General features: G+C 40.4%; 1 protein-coding gene across 1 annotated transcript in view; it reads left to right on the top strand.

The window, feature by feature from the left end:
• The window catches only part of actn3b (actinin alpha 3b), a 28,598-nt gene that overhangs the window by 1,935 nt on the left and 7,854 nt on the right, over positions 1-18,809 (top strand). Inside the window, exons 2-8 of the mRNA XM_016677176.1 lie at positions 16,265-16,379; positions 16,587-16,706; positions 17,039-17,125; positions 17,395-17,482; positions 17,718-17,796; positions 18,290-18,371; positions 18,770-18,801. Coding sequence (XP_016532662.1) covers positions 16,265-16,379; positions 16,587-16,706; positions 17,039-17,125; positions 17,395-17,482; positions 17,718-17,796; positions 18,290-18,371; positions 18,770-18,801 — 603 coding nt within the window. The remainder of the gene's footprint in view (positions 1-16,264; positions 16,380-16,586; positions 16,707-17,038; positions 17,126-17,394; positions 17,483-17,717; positions 17,797-18,289; positions 18,372-18,769; positions 18,802-18,809) is intronic.

Raw genomic sequence — 18,809 nt, 5'->3', positions numbered from 1 at the left:
TTGTGGACCTAAATTTGAAAAATATACCTATATCTAGTCTAATTAGAATGAATTGGCATATCCAAGAGATAATTTAGGACTTGTTTTCTGTCTTTTTACTGCACATTTATGCAGCTATAATGGATACATTTTACAATGGGACTGTAAGTAAACACAGTTGAAACACAATTTGGATGAATTTTCCCCTTATCGTATTCTCTTATAAATTTGCATGATTACAAATTGTGCAATTGTCCAAAACTGCTTGACTTTGTAGTGCTAATTGTTGAAAAAGTTTGCATAAAGTTGCAAAATTAAATACAAAATTTAAGTGTCAGAATTTAGAGCTCCAGTCACATATACACAATGCTGCCGTTTAAATATTTAAAACTTTATTCATTACTCTTTTTTTGTCCTTGAAACAGCTGTTATGTTTATTTCAAAGACGAGATAAGACAGACTTTTTCTATTTCAATGCAAGGCACATCCACACAGCTGCTTGTTGCCGTTAAGCTGTGCTGGTGCCACAATCCCGGCATAAACGAAAGGTTTCGAATTTTGAAAAGGCATTTTAGTAGCAAGCAGGCAAGTTTTAAATGACTTTGACTGCAGCGAATCTACAAAACTTTTCTGTCCATGTAAAACGTCCCCCACCTACGGAGCACAGTGACAGGCTGAGAGACCTCAACAGATGGTGGTATATAGACCTGGGGTTGGTTTCACCGACCTCCAAATAAACATCATCCTAAAAATACTTTTTTAACTTGCTTGGCTCCGACTTCCCTCTCTCCACCCCCTCCTCCTTCTTACCTTCAGCTTTTACTTTTCCTTCTATCACGGTTGAACACTTATTGAAATATGTTGTCATAAGCTCTGTCGTCGTATTACAATTGGCTTTGAATGTTCCCTGGTAAAATCTCAATAGCAGAGCTCTAGGTGTTCCCCTAGTGACCTCTCAGGCGAACAAGTCATGGTACTCCACGGCACTTCTCGCCATGTAAAATCCAGCTTAAGGCACTGATATCAGCCTGTAAATATAGCAAGTGCATCATTTTGCAGTGTAATGAATATGAAAGGAAAGCCTTCCAGCACCTGTTGTCTCTTCTATCCTTTAAATTCAATGGAAAAAAAAAAAAAAGCCGACCAGCATTTGACGAGGCAGTAAAATGTTTGTCAACACACAGCGATGTCGAAATCGATACCAGACATTAGAAATGACGCACGCTTGGACATAAATGCGCGTCCAATTCGTGCCCACATCTGACTTGTGGATCAATTTGGCTTTTTTCTTTCTTTTTTTTTCTTTTTTTTTTCCCCCCATGAAGTGTCCGTTTCAGGTTGAGGAGCACATGATTCACAACTTGTTTTGGACAAGGACTTCAGCGTAATAAGAGTTGTCAAAAATCGTGTGAGAAATTGCATGTGGTAAAAAGACGAAGGGACGCGGCGATGAGAGCTGACTGCATCTCGTCTCAGCAGTCGTGTTCACTCAAAGCAGGCGCAGTCCTGGAAACAAGGACGGCCTCGTTTGTTTGGCTGATTTACAAGCTGAGGCAAACGAGCCACTTAGACGCAAAGGAGCTCAAGAACCCTCAGAGCTTATTGACGTCTAACCCTCGTCCCGCTCGAGGGTTAGACGTCACTTCACCTGCAGCAGAAGTGATATATCTTGAAGCCTGATCAATAGCTGTATGGACCAACTCTCAACCGCACCTGTAGGTCTGAATCCCGACCGCCTGGACGGTTTACATCGGATCCTTTTAGTATTTGAGAATTTGTGTCATGAATCAAACTGATGGAGCAAAATGTCAACACACCAGATGAGTTCACCACAGTGACTGAAGCCATCTTCTGTTTCACATTGTTTAGGAGTTCAGCTGTTATGTGACTAAGTGAACGTCTTGCTGCTTGGTATAGCTTGTTCTTGCAATAATCTAAAAATATCCATTACAGAGTTATCAACTGTCTTAATGGCTCAGCCAGACTATTAAAATGGCGAAGGCTAAGTTTGCATAGACATAGACCGATGCACAAATAGAGAGTTTTATGTTTAAACAAAAGAATAGGAGGCCTTAAATCATAATTATAACTGTTTACATAATTTAATTTTTTGTTACGAAGAACCATAAACTTTTTCTTTCTCAGAAAAATGCTCAAAAATATAATTTCTTCTTCATACTATTATCATTAACTAAATCAATGTTTTAGCAATGCTGTCTGTTTCAATATTGTATTTTAAAATGGAACAAATGGATACTTTTATTAGATTAATCAAACATTTCAAAACATATTATTTTGATCTTTGTAAATCCGTGTAAATGTTAATTGTCATAATTCAGATTAATTCGCAGTTCATATAAAAACTGTAGGACCGGTTTTTGCCAAGTTAAGATCTCCCGTCGATCTCGGTTGTTATTTCTCTCTGCCACCAAAACGCATCCAGCAACATTTAACATCGGGCTTTTACACGGCACGACTGAAGGAAATAATTGTTAGCGGTCAAAATGAGTGATTATCATCGTCTTTAAGTGATATTTAATTATACCCATGTGATACTCACAGAGTATCCACTTAGGCTAATGTCATTTCCCTTTGTGGTAGCCCGGTTGATGCACGATCAAATCTGTTCTCATTTAATCTTATTTTGCAGTCAGGGCCGCTCGGCCTGCTGTCCGAGTTATTGATCTATCGCCTAATGAAGCACCAAACAACAGCAAAGCCACTGATCCTCTTCTGTTTACCCCAGGAGGGCAGATTGTGTTGATGTTTTTGCTCTTTTTCCCCACCAAATGAACGACGGCTGGGGGCACATGCAACTCTGACATAACAAAATCCCTTTTATCTCTACTCCCAAAGTCTTGTTTTACATGCCAAGTCACAGCTAACTGGTAGCAGACATCTGGGCGAGGACATACATTTTAACCGAAAACAAAATATATTTTTATTTAAATGAAAGAAAAAGTAAGAGGCCAATTAGCATCCTTCAATCTTGCTTATCTTGCCGCATTGCTGCAGACATTTCTTAGATTTGCTTCGCTTGCACACTTGTAATTCCTATGTGTGCCTCATTCCCATAATGCATCTGGGAGTCACGAATCTCGACTCAGTCTCAAGATTCACTCGCTCAGGTGATACCAGGCACTGTGAAGATGACGTATACCCTGCTGAGTACATCTTTGAAGTGCTCCTCATGTGTCTTTCAGCAGAAAAGCAGAAAAACACTGTAGAGTTTGCAAGTTAAAAACATGACAAATATACAAAACTGAGAAAAACTCATCGGGATCCAACTTTAAGCTCAGAAATAAGATTGCAAAGCTGCTTTAGTCAGATACTGGATTACAGAGGTAAACAAACATTCTTGAACACCAACATTATTATTTATTTTTTAAGTACACATCTGTCCGTTAATATAATATTTTCATTATCTACAAAGATCAAATAGAACAGTATTAGTAATCACACTGCAGCTCTTTCTGTAGCTGCATGTAGAGAGCATCTGTATGAGGATCCACGTAAGTGGAGAGTCCAGAGAGTCTGCAGTCAGATCAAATAGCAGTTGCTATTCCAGAAGTTGTGTCCATGTAGGGAGGCTTCTATAATCTGCTTTAGAGCAAAGCACAGGAGTCCTGAGAGACCACAGAAACGGCCAAGGAGAATATATAGGCGTGTGACATCTTCACTGTAATCTACAGTATTTTCTACAGGCATGTAAGTGGCGTGTTTGTATCAATGCGTCGTGCGGCAGCGGGTTTTTTTTCTTTTTTCTTTCTTTTACGAGGTTTGGATCTCAGCATATAAAAACAGAAAGTTCTTACAGAGTGGTGTAATGGCAAAAGTGGACACACGATACGGCAGCAGTGTCAGAATCCATATGGTGAAAGTAGCACTGATGAATGATGGGTAGTCAGAGCGTCCATCTTGATTTGATCACAGCGTTTCTTTGGGCCTGTAAATAGAACAGAAGGCTGAGTTATTGAGCTTTACTCTTAATGTAGCCATATTTTTCTGCAAACAAAAAAATAAATAAATAAAAAATATAAATATTTTTGCACATATCTCAGATTGAGATGCTTTTTGTCTTGGAATTGGAGACTTAAGGAGAGCGAAATGCACCCAGCACACGATTCCTGGTCAAACATCCACAAAGCATCACCTGTCATATGAATGATGTCAAAGTTGCAGACAATGTTTAGGTAATTTAGGGTTTTCTTGCAGTGTAACCAGCTAAAAAAAAAAAAAAAATCATACTTTGCAAACCTCAAACTATGTCCATTTGCCTTATCAGAGAGAAATGTCAACACTGTGCAATAAATATTTATAGGACGAAGGCAGAAGAACTCATCACCTTCCAACGAAGTGACGAGTCTCCGGTGATAATATGCGCTGGCTACCATGCGTACATTTTGAGATGTTTTATGTGGTTTCGCGTTACGTTTAGGACAAATTACAACTTAAAACCTCCGTCGTGATAAAAGTTTATATAGATCCTGGTGACTTTGGAGCCACTTTAGAGATGATGCAGAAAAAGCTTGAGCATGAGATGACCCCTTTTTGGTTCAGAAAAAGCATCACAAGGTCGTTCCTGTCACTTTTGGTCTCTCTTTTGGCTGAAGTGAATGCTGGGAAATGTCTCAGTTGCATGTTACTATATACAGCCTTAGATTGGTTTCACACCTAGGTCTTCGTGGTCAAGGTTTCTGCTAAGATGATTTAGCTGACCGCCGGATCCGCTCGGCCTGCGCCGCCTCTCAAAGAAACAAAGTAGCCTCTACTGAAATTAGACACAGCCCTCCTCCTGCCCCCCCAACCAATCACCAAAGTCAGGCCCAGCGACTGTCACATAAATCCTCCACAACAATTTACATCAGTTTATCTGTCTGGAGGCTGGCACTCATTAAAAGACAACGACAAAGGATTCAACACGCTGCTGCCGTCAGCCATAAACCTTCGCGCTCACCTTCAGTCGCCGCCATCAATCATGCTGTCGGCTAATTCCGCAATTGACTCCTGTAACAAAGAAGCTAAACGCAGTATGAGAGCGAATAATGGAATATAAGGTTGTGTGTGGCATGTGAGACTTTGTGTCCAATTCAAGCTGAAAGGTTTTTTCTTTCTTCCTTTCTGCCCCAGCTGCCATTTTGAAGTAACATTGCTGATAGAAATGACTCAAACGGCTCGTCTTCCGAGTCATTAAACCACAAAATGATGACAAGAGAACAAGCTCCAGCTTAAAGGGCACATAACAACTCTTTTGTCCAGTTCTTTATATCGTGTTCTTTGTTTAGAAAGTTTTTGTCATAAAGTCAAAGTCCCTATAGAGGCTGACAGTTCCTTTCAGTGTAATTTAAAGTTCTAAGAAAATTTAAACATGCTAGAGCGTATCCGGTTTGTGTTTAGCGGCGTGGGTAAATATGGGACTTTAAATAACTGAACTTTTCAGCAGCTACTTTCTAAAGCCTTTCTTTTTTTTCACAGCATTTTTAAAGCCAAGACTTTGTCAACTTTCTGGCATTTTCTGAAAGGACTGAAACAGCATGCGGTGGTGGAAGTCAACTCGCTGTTAGGCCTCTGACTCACCGAGCGAGGTCGGCACAACCCTGTGATGATAACTGACTTATGTAAGACTTAGTGGGCTTTTGGCGCACGAAGCCGTGATGTAATAATGACAGGATGGTCTTTGCTGTCAGTCTTCCAAACAATTAAAGGCATAAAACACAGAGTCCACCTTGGTGTGGCACATCTACATTGAATCACGTGGTGCTTGTTATTGTTTTTATCCTTGTGTCTTTTTTTGCAAGGATTGCAGGGAACCCTTGCAACAGAACAACTTACTGGGATTCGGCGGAGGTAGATCGCATGGAAGCAGCAATGTTTCCGTATGAAAATAATCAAAACTGGCAAGGTGTTTAACCCTTCAGATTGAGAGATGTTTGCCACACACTTTAAGCAGATTGACCCTGCAGAGTTTCTCTCCACACCTCCTTTGGTTTCATAACGCCGGCTTAAATTTTGAAAGCTCATGAACGCAGGAGGCTGTTGAGATTGAGAAGGACCAGGGTTTCATCTTTGCTGGAACTGTTTTCTAAAAAAGATTTACGTATCAGCTAATGTAGCATTCTCAAAATGATCTTCACCCCAGTCAGGGCGCCACTGACTTCATTTTTTTATGTTTTATTTTTTTGGCTATGGTAAATAATTGTGTGGCATGAGCGCCAACTTAAAGACGCCAGTTATGGCACACATTTGCGACTTTTGCGCTTTTCGTACAAGTGCTCCTCAAATGTTGCTGCAATGACCTTTAGTAACATTACTGGATCTCATCTTACATTATGCGGATGCTCAGTCTGTGTTGGAAAAGATACACTAACCTCAGCATACCAAACGCTTGGAGTATCTCCAGTGGCAGAGCAGTGTTACTCCTTTTCTGAGAAATTCAGCTAATAATTATTTGACCTCTTAAATTTAGTAACATGTTTATAAAATAAAAGCACTCTTTCCTCCCCAGAGGTTCAGGAAAGCATCATCCGAAACTGTTGTATTAGCATTAGCTTAATGCTATATTACATCACCCTTTGGTCAACTTTTTTTTTTTTTTTTTTTGGAAAGCATCATCCGAAACTGTTGTATTAGCATTAGCTTAATGCTATATTACATCCCCCTGTGGTCAACTTTTTTTTTTCTTTTTTTTTTTTGTTGCAGCAACCTATGATTTGCCAACATAAAATGGTTTCCTGCAGCCTCTCTGATCAGTCAGTACAACGGAAAGTTTCACGCAGCTTGTTGTGACCTTGGGGTCACACATTTAATGGCACCAACCCCTAGCTCCTCTCTTCTCTCTTCTTTTCCCGGTTGTCTGTTTTTTAACTTGGATTAATTCGCGTCATCCTCAGCCTGCCTTTGTTCTTGCACCTCGATTCCCGTCGGCACTCCAGGTTCCTGAGAGGAGCGAACATCTGCATACGCCTCCAGACACGCTGCTCGGAGCGTGACTGCATTGTTAAATGTCGGCTGGCATCATCTGGGTGTGCAGCAGCCCGGAAATGTGTGGCGACGCAACAGCGACACGACGCACCCCCTCCACGCAGCCGCGGCACTTAATACGAGGGTGAAGACAGATGGCTGTGTCAGAGCAAGACTGCCACATACCGCCCCAATTATTTCTCTGATAAGTCGGCCCCCTTTCGAACCACAGGTAAAGCTTAGTGACGTCGCTGTTCTGCTGTTTAGGCATCATTGTGAAGTAGACAAAATGCGGTTTGTCTTAAGATGTTAGATGCCTACTTAAAATTGCCAAAATACATCGCAGGCTATTGGTGAAGCAGATGTTCTGACTTCATTGTGCTTTAGATCCTAAAAATATATTAAATTGAGGGAAATGGAGCAGAGCGCGTAATGGCCTAAAGACATGTCCTCATTTTCAAATGAAGTTGCTGCCGGTGCTTGTTTTCAAACAAGAATATCCTTCCTGGAGAAGTGGGTTTAAAATGTTGTTGTAGTTCTGCCCTTTAAATACAAGTAATATTATTATGATTATTATTATTAGTAGTAGTATATATCACTTTGCTTGTGATATATACATATGATAAATATGTCTGTTATCATATTTCACACTTGTTCTCATTCCAGCTCAGATCAACGCATCTACTGTATATCTCACTGGCATCTTGCACAGGGTTTACACACACACCCATATAACACCCCGACACACTGCAGACCAGAATAAACAAGCTAGGCCTTTTATCCTCTGAACAAAGACATAAATCAGCAGGTTTAGGCCCGGACCTCGCTCTACAGGCCGGCGCTGGTCTTGCTGTCATCAGGGTCTCTGGCTTTAAGCCTATTAATCCTCCATAAAGAAGAGAAGGGGTGATACTGAACTGACTCGTAGCTCAGAGTGAATTTGGTAACAGGAAAGACTTTTTTTTTTTTGTTCTAATTCATGCTTAGAGGATAGATAGATTTATAAATAAATGCATTCTGCCGCAACCGGCTCTTTTAGATCATTGATGATTTTGGTATGATCCAAAATGAAAGTGAGTTTAATGTAGACAATGTAAACCCCTTACTCTACCAATGCTATATTCATTTCAGCCTTCATGTTATCTGTTGAAGTCTTGCTCTCGCTCACAGACAGCTTATGAAAAATTGTAGAAAATCGTATTTTCTCCCTTTGACTTCATTTCGAGCACTGTCCTGATTCTAAAGATGAACAACTTGAGTTTTCCTCACTTATTTTAGCGCACTAAAGAGTGTTTTTGTCTGTGTGACTCGGAAGCAGACGGAGCGGTGCGTCTGCATAAGAGAAAGGATTTTTGGGTGTCTGAGTAGCAGGTCAAAGGTTAGAATTGGGCTGGTTATTGATTTGACATTTGCTGTCAAATTTCTCAGAGCATTTCTAGGATTGTATTAGATGTAAAAAAAAAAAAAAACTAAAATATTCAACCCATACTTCACAAATTATGCTCCTCCAAGAAAAATATGAACTTAATTCTAGTACTTTGGTGATGGCAAATTGTTTTTTAATCCTGGTTTTTCACTTTTTTTTTCTTCATCAAATTTTAATTTGTTCTTTAAAATACTTTTTTCCAAATTCATGAATTAAATGCGATGGTATTTTTAAAGAAAAAACTGGAAGTGAGTTCAAGAGGAAGAGTGTTTTCCCCAAAACTGTTTTTAATTGCACCTGAGTTTAGAGGTCCGGGTCTCTTGTGTGGAGGTGGTGAAGGTGTGACTGTTGAGAGGAAGAGAGGTCAGATGGGATTCCTGCATTCTGGGACCACCTGTTGTTCTCCGCATCGTCGTCCCGTCACTTTATCGCCTGTTGGAACGCAGAGCGAGCTCCGGGTTTCAGCCTGCTGGTTACAGGGCAGCTCTCACACAACAAAGCGACGTCACTTTGCACAAATTCATCACGAGGAGTTTTAAAATCAGTCAGGAGTTGTTTAGAAATTATCTTAAATAACTTTCCCATGCGCCATTACACGGCCATTGTAATAAAAAAAAAAGAAAAGAAACAATTTAAAATTTTATGGAAAAATTTAGTGTCAAGTCAAACTTTTTTTTCCTCAACATTGAAGCTCAAATGTGAAGAAGCGTTGAATTGTTATTGTTTTAGCAGATCATTCTATTTCCTGTATACATTGAAAGATTAAATGGCTTTTTTGTTTGTTTCATGGGCTTTTATATCTGAAGTCAGAGTATCAAATACACTAACATATATAAACAAAATATATTTTAGTGTCTTCAGGGAATCAGTTGAACAGATCTATTGCAATCTATTTCTACAGCTGTTTGATTGAACATTTACTCCAGTTTGCTAAAAATATTCAAACCACTCAAAATAATCACAGAAATCAAGGAATCGTCCTTGACCAAAGCACTCATATTGCTATGAAACAAGAAGTATTTACAGTATTAGTCATCAAAAATAAAGTTTTTATTGGCGACATGCTGGAAAATGCACTGTTTTTAATAGTGGGCATCCAAAAAACTGAACTGGCAGCATATAAATTAAAGACAACTGACCTAAGAAGGAATAACAGAAAAACACGAGGTGCTTTGCAGCCTCTCTTCAGTTGCTAGGCTGCAGGTTTAATCGTTTTATTTGAGTCTTCTCTCTCTGTGGCTATAATTACCACAACTGGACACACGTACCCAACTGTAAAAGTACCATTTCTCAGTGACGGCGTAAACTGCGAAGCGTACGAGTGGCGACGGTTGCAGAAAATGTTTTGAATTTGCATGATGTTTCGCCGAAGCCGTGAATATTATTCTGCACAGGCTGCGCACTGTGAGCCGTCACTGCGAGTTAGCAGACCTTGAGTGCAGCATGCACAGCCAGCGTTTGTGTGAGTGTTGAAGGCGGCTGGACAGGATTTCTGAACAGGTGTTTGACTGAGGTAGCTGGAGACCACAAGGTCAGCCATGGAGGCAAACTATTCTTACGCCGGCACAGAGTCATAAATACTTGACTTATTATAAATAAATTACATGTGCTTTGAGATTCTGGCCCCCGACTGTTTTTATATGTGCGTTAGTCTGTCAAAGTTGAGTCAAATATGACAGAGTCATTGGCTCTTCAAACAGACTGTAAACTTCTAATGGGAAAGCTTTACTTTCACTTGATATTCTAATTTATTCTGCTCCATTTACTGAAAAGGTTTTGGTTTAATTTACAAAAAAAAAAAATCTCTTTCTACCCAATGTGTCCCAGTTTTTCCCTTTTCAAAACATTTTCCTGATTTTACTGATATAAGGGCCTTAGCAGAGACTTTTTTTTCTTTTTTGCCCCGAGGATGTAAATGTGCCAGCTCTTAAATCAATTGAGCATAAAGCTATACATATTTAATGATAGCTAAATGTAAAAGCGGCAGACAGGCCTCTGTTTAGTGCAGCTGCGTTTAAACTAGAGCAACATTCAACCAACACTCGTCTGTAATTAGATCAACCGGCTCAGACCGAAGGTGTTAATTAGTGAATACATCCACGGTGGACATTTATAATTAAATTTAAAGACCTCGTTGGCTGTTTTGCAGCTCATTTATGTAATAATCTGTCTGATTAGCACAAGTTTAGAGGTGGAGTTATTTTACTGTCAGCGTAGATCTGGACCTGTAATTGCAAAGATCACCTTGATTTATCTGGGGTAAGACTCGGGTCTCATCAGATCATTCACAGAGGACACACACACGCACACACACACACACACACTAAGTCAGCACTGTGTGTCTAAAGGGAATGATCAGCTAGGAAGAGACAGTCTACTGTTTGTTTATGCACGCCCTTACGATGCTTTAGAGAACAACCAGAACCAAACTTCTTCCCTGAAACCGGCTCCTTTTATGTTTCTGCAGTTATATTCACAATGTCCTGTGTTACATTGAGAACATGACTTCAGAAATGATGCCATGGTTATGGTAAAGTGTATATGTAAGGAGTTGCTGTTTGAAAGCAGGTTTTAGATTAGTATAAGTTGCTAAATTAAGTAATTTATAGAGCTTTACCACATTGAATACTCTAACAACTCCTCAGAGAAATCAGAAAGTCAAGCTCGTTGATTTAAGCTAGCTCAGCTTTATTTGTAGGAGAGATCTTTAAACATTCATTGCACTGTTACCGTCTGAGGTCTGAAACCCGTAAAACTCCTACACCTTCCTGAGACTCCAGCAGTGACGTCTTCCAGCAGCTCGGCGGCTACGTCACCCCTCTGAGAGGCAGGCAAGCGAGCGACATCATCAAGAGCATGAAACCTGTTCTGATGTGAAAGAGGAGGTTGGGTGTTTGTGTCAGCTGTATTGAAGGTCAGCAGCCCTGATCTTTCTTTGGGGGGCAGCAGGGGGACGCTGTAGTTATGTGAGGCATTCAGCCGAGCCACCATGACCTCATTTCACAAGACGGACCCGCAAAAAAAAAAACAAAAAAAAAAACACAACAGGCTAAGCTAAATCAGACCGACAGGTGTGGATAAACAGGAAGTAAGTGAAGACAAGATGAAGCAGCGGCTTCATGCTGGTGGACAACCGCAACTATGACAACAAGGCCGTAAAATGTCAGAGACGTAAAGCCACAAGATGGATCCCTTTAATGTCAGTGAAACAGAAGCTGGGGGCTTCAACTCTTTCTACTTTGTAAAAACACAGAGATTCTGTTTAAACTCAATTCACTGTTTTCCATTTCAAGCGTAATTAACGCTTTACTCCGATGAGATCAGTGGAAGGTCGACCCTTTTATCATTCCTTTGTTTTTCTTCGACCCCCAACAGAAATCTTATCCGATATTCTCAAATCCATTCCTTCCTTTCCCCCTGCGTCGCCTTCTTGACCTTCCTCCCCCTCTTCCTCTGTCTTGTACTTTTACAGTTCACCTCAGGAATCCTGCCTTCTCAGCTGTCCAGTGGTGTCCCATGCCAACCCAATTTAGCCTCCGCCGCCTTCGCCTCTTCTTACGCCTCCTTGTTGCTCCTTTGGCTCCTCAGCTTCCATCCTCAAACACTGCCTCATCTTTTGGCGAGGGATGGGCACAGGGGTCTGTGGGCTGGATTAGCGGCCTGTCTAAATTTGGTCATGCATGACAAACGAGCCCAGCACCTGCTGGTTGGACAGGCGGCCTCTCCTCCTCCTCCTCCTCCTGAGACCCTTACATCAAATTACACTGGAGCCTGGGAATTCCTGTCAGTCCGCACACTGAAAGTCTCTTTAACCTTTGAAATAAAAAAAAAAATAAAAATTGGGAAAGATGTACGGCATCGTTCTAACCTAAAAAATATTACGTATGCTGCTAGAATAAGTCAAAACTATCCCAAAAGATTTTTGACTTAATACGTACTGTATGAAAATACGATCAACAGACAATAATTTGGACTTTAATCCAAAGCGTTTCACATCATTATAATCGATGCAGCGAGGAAGTCTTACTGGTTTTTATACACCGACAATCAAATCGTGTCCATCAAATTCATGGGATTTTTATAATTTTTCTTATCTTAGAAGTATTCCTTAAATTTAATTTAGTTTCAATTAAAAAAAAAACTCTACTTCATCACAATGGCAGATCTGAATAGCATTTTAGTGCCATTCAAAGACACTGATTTAACTTTTTATAGGTTTATGTTTGAGTAAAATGAACATTGTTCTTTTATTCTGTGAACTACTGACAATGTGTCTGAGATTCCAAGCAGAAATTTAGCATTTATTTGCAGAAAATGAGAAACGGTCAAAATAACAAAAAAGGATGCAAAGAAAACAAGTTCATATTCATTTAGAAACAACAACAATACTAATGCTTTAACTCAGGAAGAGTTCAGAAATCAGTATTTGGTGGAATAACCAGGAGGTTTTCAGTGGGGTTCAGTGCAGTGGGCTCTTCGTTTTTCCAGAGCTGTATTCTCCACACAGCGTGTCCCACTTCTGTTTATATTGTCTACATGTTATTCAAATTGACCACACTGACTCAATAATAACATCAGGTTATCTCCGGTTAAATATGCAGATGTTCTTCCTGCTCTGATGAAAACTAATTTAAAAACATTTTACACTGGTAGACTTTGGATAGGACTTTGAACTTTCAGCCAGAGATGGTCAGGAGGTCATTAATGATGAGAAAAAGAAAGTAATGCAGTTTTCAGATGTTTAGTCTTCGTTGTTTAACCTGTACGATTAAAAATCTTTGACTCACAGATCAGAACAATGCTGCCAGTAATGCTGTCGGCTCTGCAGTTCAGCTAAATTCGGAAAAAACAAATAAAAAAATTGCTTTTCTTCCTGCACTGAGAAATGTTCTTTAACCTCCTGATCCATTGTCGTCTTCCATCCCGTCACTTTGATCTGTCACCGCGAATATATCTGTTTTTAACTTTCCCCTGCGTCCTGTCTCAGTGAAGACGCCAGTGTCGCCCAAGTAGAGAAACGAGGCTACAAACATACACCCAATCACCATGTATCGACGCTTGTTTTTTTTATTTTTTTATTTCTGCATTTCCCCACAAACCCTGTTTCAGCTCTAATTAATACACGCTGCGCGCCTCACTCCACCCACACATTCATTTCTTGTTAGGCATTCAGCTCTTGCACTTATTCTGCTTCCACTCCCCCACATTCTCCAAACACTGCCAAAATTTCAGCTCTACAGTAAAATAAAAAAAAAAAGCCCCAACACGTCCTCAGTCTCCTGAATTTGAACTTGCATATCCTGTTTTCAGATTTGAGCTAAACACCATGAAAGCCTCTTAGAAAAGCCATTTAGCGAGTGATTGAATGGTCTAATGGAACCAGTAAGCCGTCACTTACGTGCACGACTTTATGCAATTAGGCAGTTTTCAGACAACACAGGAACATCACTACATCCTGCTCAGTTTATACAGATAATGAACTAATAAGTAGGAAATGTGGAATTACAAAGACACAACTTCTGCTTATTGCTGAACACAACACAAAGGGCAAAAAATAGCTGGGTACTTTTCTTTAGAATAACATTTCTGATTAGGTTTCTCCTCATTTTCAACTTTTTTACTGTTGACACGCACTAGAGACTCCGTCACATTAAAAAAAAACTCAGATCAGGGTTTCCCCCAGTGTATTATAAGCCTGGTGGGCCACCAGGCTTTACTTGTGACCCCACCAGGCTTAGCATTGCTTATCTAAGTCTTTTTAAAATGTTTGCATTTTTTAAGACATTATTGTTGGTATTCAGGTGTTAATCTTCCAATAACACGTAATTATTAAGTGATATTTTCAAATTTCCTATCAACTTTAAGCGTTTTTTAACTCAAAAACACGACGGGCCACTGGATGAATGACTGCCGAGCGCAACAACCATCAGGTTTAGCAATTTTTCTGGGGGAAACCTTGCAGATTAGACGTTAGTAAATAGATCCTTTGCCAAAATTCACACTTTAAGTACTTTCTGTGTATCGTAATTTAAGGTTTAAGCCGATCCATTAAGCCAGAACTATTCTTATCTATAGACTGCGTTGCTCTGAGGCAAAGATTCCCAACATAGTGTGAAGCTAACCAGAGAAAGATTATCACTTTGTCAGTTCTTTCTTTGCGGCCCACCTCCTTATGGTGGGGTGCTTTTCTGCAACTAGAGGTGAGAGATGAAGGACAATTACAGGCAAAAGATGAAGGACATGTACATTTTTCCCACCTTTATGTCTTATTTGTAATGTAATTATTTATATTTCAATGAGCAAATTGCCTGAAAATACTCACAGTGTTGACAACACCTGTACAGTGGAACTGAAAATGGCTAAACTTTGGCTGTGATGGTCTAAGACATGTGTCAAACTCAAGGCCCGGGGGCCAAATCCGGCCCGCCATAGCTTTTCATGTGGCCCTCTAGACTGAAAATGACATCAATAAGTCCTTCCGGTTTTTCATAAATCTGCAAAACTCCACAATTTTTTTCAGATTTTATAGTACATTTTCTCAAAATTAATCAGAGACATGGAGTTTCACTGACAGCTGCCTCAGCCTTACTTGATGTCAAGTTATAGTGCATAACTGATACTGCGAGTAACAAAAGGTCACAATCAACACATTAGAGCAAATATAAAAATTCCTTACAAACGTTTCTAAATTGGCACCATAAAATCTGTAATGTGATTGCAACCAAAACAACCACAAAATCTTGGAGGAAAATCTATGTATTGATCATTTAACAGTTTATTTGGTTTTATCAATACATTCTGGCACAACTGGCCCTTCAAGAACATTCAGATTTTTGATGTGGCCCAAAATGAAAATGAGTTTGACAGCCCTGGTCTACAAAATGATGTTTGAATTTGCATCAAGCTTGTAGAATCTTTCCTAAAAGGAGGTCGGGCTTCCTGAAATGTTTTTCAAAAACTAGTAAAAAACACACACAAAAAATTTGCTTATTGTGTTGCGAGTGGTGGGGAACAATTTAAACGCTCTGAGACTTGAGGCGGTTGAAGCTAACACTAGCTGCTAACACGCTCTAGCTAGCTAGCTAGCTTGTTGTGTCTCTCCAGGGTAATGGGCCTGACACACAGGGAGCGACGGCGACAGGTGAAAGTTGAAACAAGACGCACCGAAGTCGTTATCGTCGACAGCGCTAAACATTTGAACATCTTTTAAACCTTCTTGTGTCACGTTTGCACATCTACGTTTACGAGCACAAACTTTCTTGTGCGTTAATGTCGTTGAAAGGCGACGATGCGTGTCGATTCTTTTAAGCGGAAACGTATCGCCAGTTGGCCGGAGGACGTTCGTTTTCACTTCCGCTACCAACTCTTCAAAGGCTAGATGCATTCTGTGCAAAAACAAAAACAACCTTTAAGGTTGGCACCGTGGGAGGGAATATGCAGTGGGAGGATTAGAATAACAAAGACGCTGCCAAGAGCCACAAACATTTCAACATTTTTGCCGTGCGTGATTGTAATGCAGCAGGGATACCCAAATCATCTCCTATGTTTATGGTTTCGGGTTTAATTTCATTCAAGGCGGAGTTAAAAAGTGAAATTTGTCGTGTAGAAACCCTGTAAAAAGTAGCTAACAACAAAAGCCGACATGAGAGTAAACACGAGCTGTCATAAACGTCAAAGTGTGTTTTCCCTTCCACTGGCTGCGAGGTCTCAAACAGCCTCGCTCAGCAGTTTTTCAGCCTGGTCTTAAAAAATTCACACCCAGCTGTGTGAATGTTTTGCTTTGTTTTTCTTTTACCTGCTGCTTCTGGACTGCTAATGTGTGTGAGAGAAGAGCACAGGCTGTAGAGTTGCTTGGGCAACACCGTTACATTTTTGCCTCACCATGCGTCTCCCTTTCAGACCTTCACAGCTTGGTGCAACTCCCACTTGAGGAAAGCTGGAACACAGATCGAGAACATTGAGGAGGATTTCAGAAATGGCCTCAAACTCATGCTGCTGCTGGAGGTCATTTCAGGTACGCCTCATTACAAACCAGCTCCTCCCTTGAGCCTTCCCTCATTCCTGACGTATTTGGAGTGACTCCCCAACCTTCTGTGTGCATTGTTTTTTTGTTGTTGTTTTTTACAAAAACAAAGCGGAACATAATTAAAATGTGATTCAGAATTACTTTTGTGTTGTTGCAAATCAGCGACATGGCTCATCTAGAGTGTTTGTCTTTCAGGCGAGAGGCTGCCCAAACCCGACAAAGGAAAGATGCGTTTCCACAAGATTGCCAACGTGAACAAAGCTCTGGACTTCATCTGCAGCAAGGGGGTCAAGCTGGTGTCTATTGGTGCAGAGGGTGAGGGTCCCATCTCAGGGTTGTTGTTCCTATAGCCCCCCTTTAGCCCACCTTTGTAAATCTACTCAAACAAATAGGATAATTTAAACTTAATGGAAGTTGGAAGATGGGTTTTTTTCTTTCAATTGATTAGGATCTGCCTCAAGCTGAGAAACATGTTTTAGGGATGTAAATACTGATAGTATGTATAGGAAGTGAGCAAGTTTATATATATATATAGATTATTTTTTTTCCTGGCATTTTCAGTATCAAACAGAACCAGAAAGAGTCATGCAGGAGAAGGATCTCTCTAAGTCTCTGTGTTTTCTTCTTTGCTCTGTTTGTCTGGACAGAAATCGTCGACGGTAACGTGAAGATGACCCTTGGTATGATCTGGACCATCATCCTGCGCTTCGCCATCCAGGACATCTCTGTGGAAGGTGTGTGTGTGTGTGTGTGTGTGTGTGTGTGTGTGTGTGTGTGTGTTTACAGAAAACATTCAATTCACAAACACACACCTGCTGCTTGAGATACATTCCACATAAACAAGGCAACATGTTGGAAAAAAAAACGATTTATTTTAAACAGTAACTCCTGGTTCACAGTAACTCCTGGTTCTTAAACATTTCTCTACTTCCGTTTCTACTCTGACGTTTTGTTCAGCTTTTTTCTTTTTTTTTTGTTAATTTCTCTCCCTCCACTATTTCAGAGACCTCCGCTAAAGAAGGTCTGCTGCTCTGGTGCCAGAGGAAGACTGCCCCCTACAGGAATGTCAATGTGCAGAACTTCCACATCAGGTTAGCCTGCACCGCCCCCCTGTGGCACAAATGGGCTACTGCACTCTTAACATCTCAGTCTCTTCCTTCTTCTTGTGTTTTGTCGTCTTTTTGGGGGTTTTGGAACATGTTTGCACCATGTTTTTTTTGTTTGTTTTGTTTTTACGTACAGCTCTGCTCTGTCTGTGTCTCTTTACGACCTTTATGACCTGATCTACTCTCTGGGTTGTTTCTCTTCTCTTCCTTCGTTGCTCAGCTGGAAAGATGGCCTGGCGCTGTGTGCCCTCATCCACAGACACAGACCTGACCTCATTGACTACTCCAAACTGAGAAAGGTGCGCCTTCTTTTCCTCCCTCTGCCTCCTTCTTTTCTTTCTTACAACCATTTTTTCCCTCTGTTCCTCTGTTTCCTGCTTCCCTCTTTCTTGTCTCCTGTCTCCTTCTGTTTCCCTCCTTCTATTTCTGTGTTGATCTTCTACATTTTCAGCTTCATGTGTAAGTAGAATATAAAATCTGCGTATGTGCTAAGATGCTAGTAAGAGCACAAAGTGCAGATGAAAAACAGAGGCAAACTGTTAATTTGTTGAAATTCCAACGATCAATTATATTGCAGCACTGCTTCAATAAAATCACACATTTTGAGTTTTACCAAATTTCATTTGTTCTCTCCTTTTCTTTATTTTCTAACCATTTTGTATTTTCCCACTTAAATCTGGATTAGAGCTTGCACCATGTTTCACTGAGAAGTGTTTTTAGCTTTGATGGCTAAACGGATACGTCTCGTGTTTAAGTTCTAGTTATTAACATTTAATAATTACCCGCCTTCAGGACGACCCCATCGGTAACCTGAACACGGCCTTCGAAGTGGCCGAGAAGTTCCTGGACATCCCCAAAATGCTCGACGCTGAAGGTGAGGCCGTGACGGAGAAACCGAGCGAACTGAGAGTGAACATATTTACTGTGGGACTCTGGTGATGTCGATATGGGTTAAAACACACCGTGACGTTTCCCAGAAGGATGGACTACTGCTGTAATCCTGAGCAACCGGCCTCAAATAGCCAGGAAACGTTTACCAGCGTTTGTTATTATTCCTTCAGGGAAGCATGCAAGCAGCTGGTGTCCTTCACTTTATCCACTCAGCTCTCATTTTAGGTCGATTGGATCAGGCCGTTTTTCCGGGGAGGAAAAAAAACATTTAAAATGAATTAAGTTGTACCTAATGCAATGTTTTTCAAACAATATTGTGTTTTTGGAAAGCCGAGTTATTTTTAATCTCTCTTTTTTTTTTTTTTTTCAAATCTCCGTCAGATATCGTGAACACACCCAAACCTGACGAGAAGGCCATCAT

Source organism: Poecilia formosa, unplaced genomic scaffold (assembly GCF_000485575.1).
Source record: "Poecilia formosa unplaced genomic scaffold, Poecilia_formosa-5.1.2 Scaffold149, whole genome shotgun sequence".
NCBI lineage: Eukaryota > Metazoa > Chordata > Actinopteri > Cyprinodontiformes > Poeciliidae > Poecilia > Poecilia formosa.
Note: the sequence above shows the minus strand (reverse complement) of the source record. Positions and strands in the feature narration are given on the sequence as shown.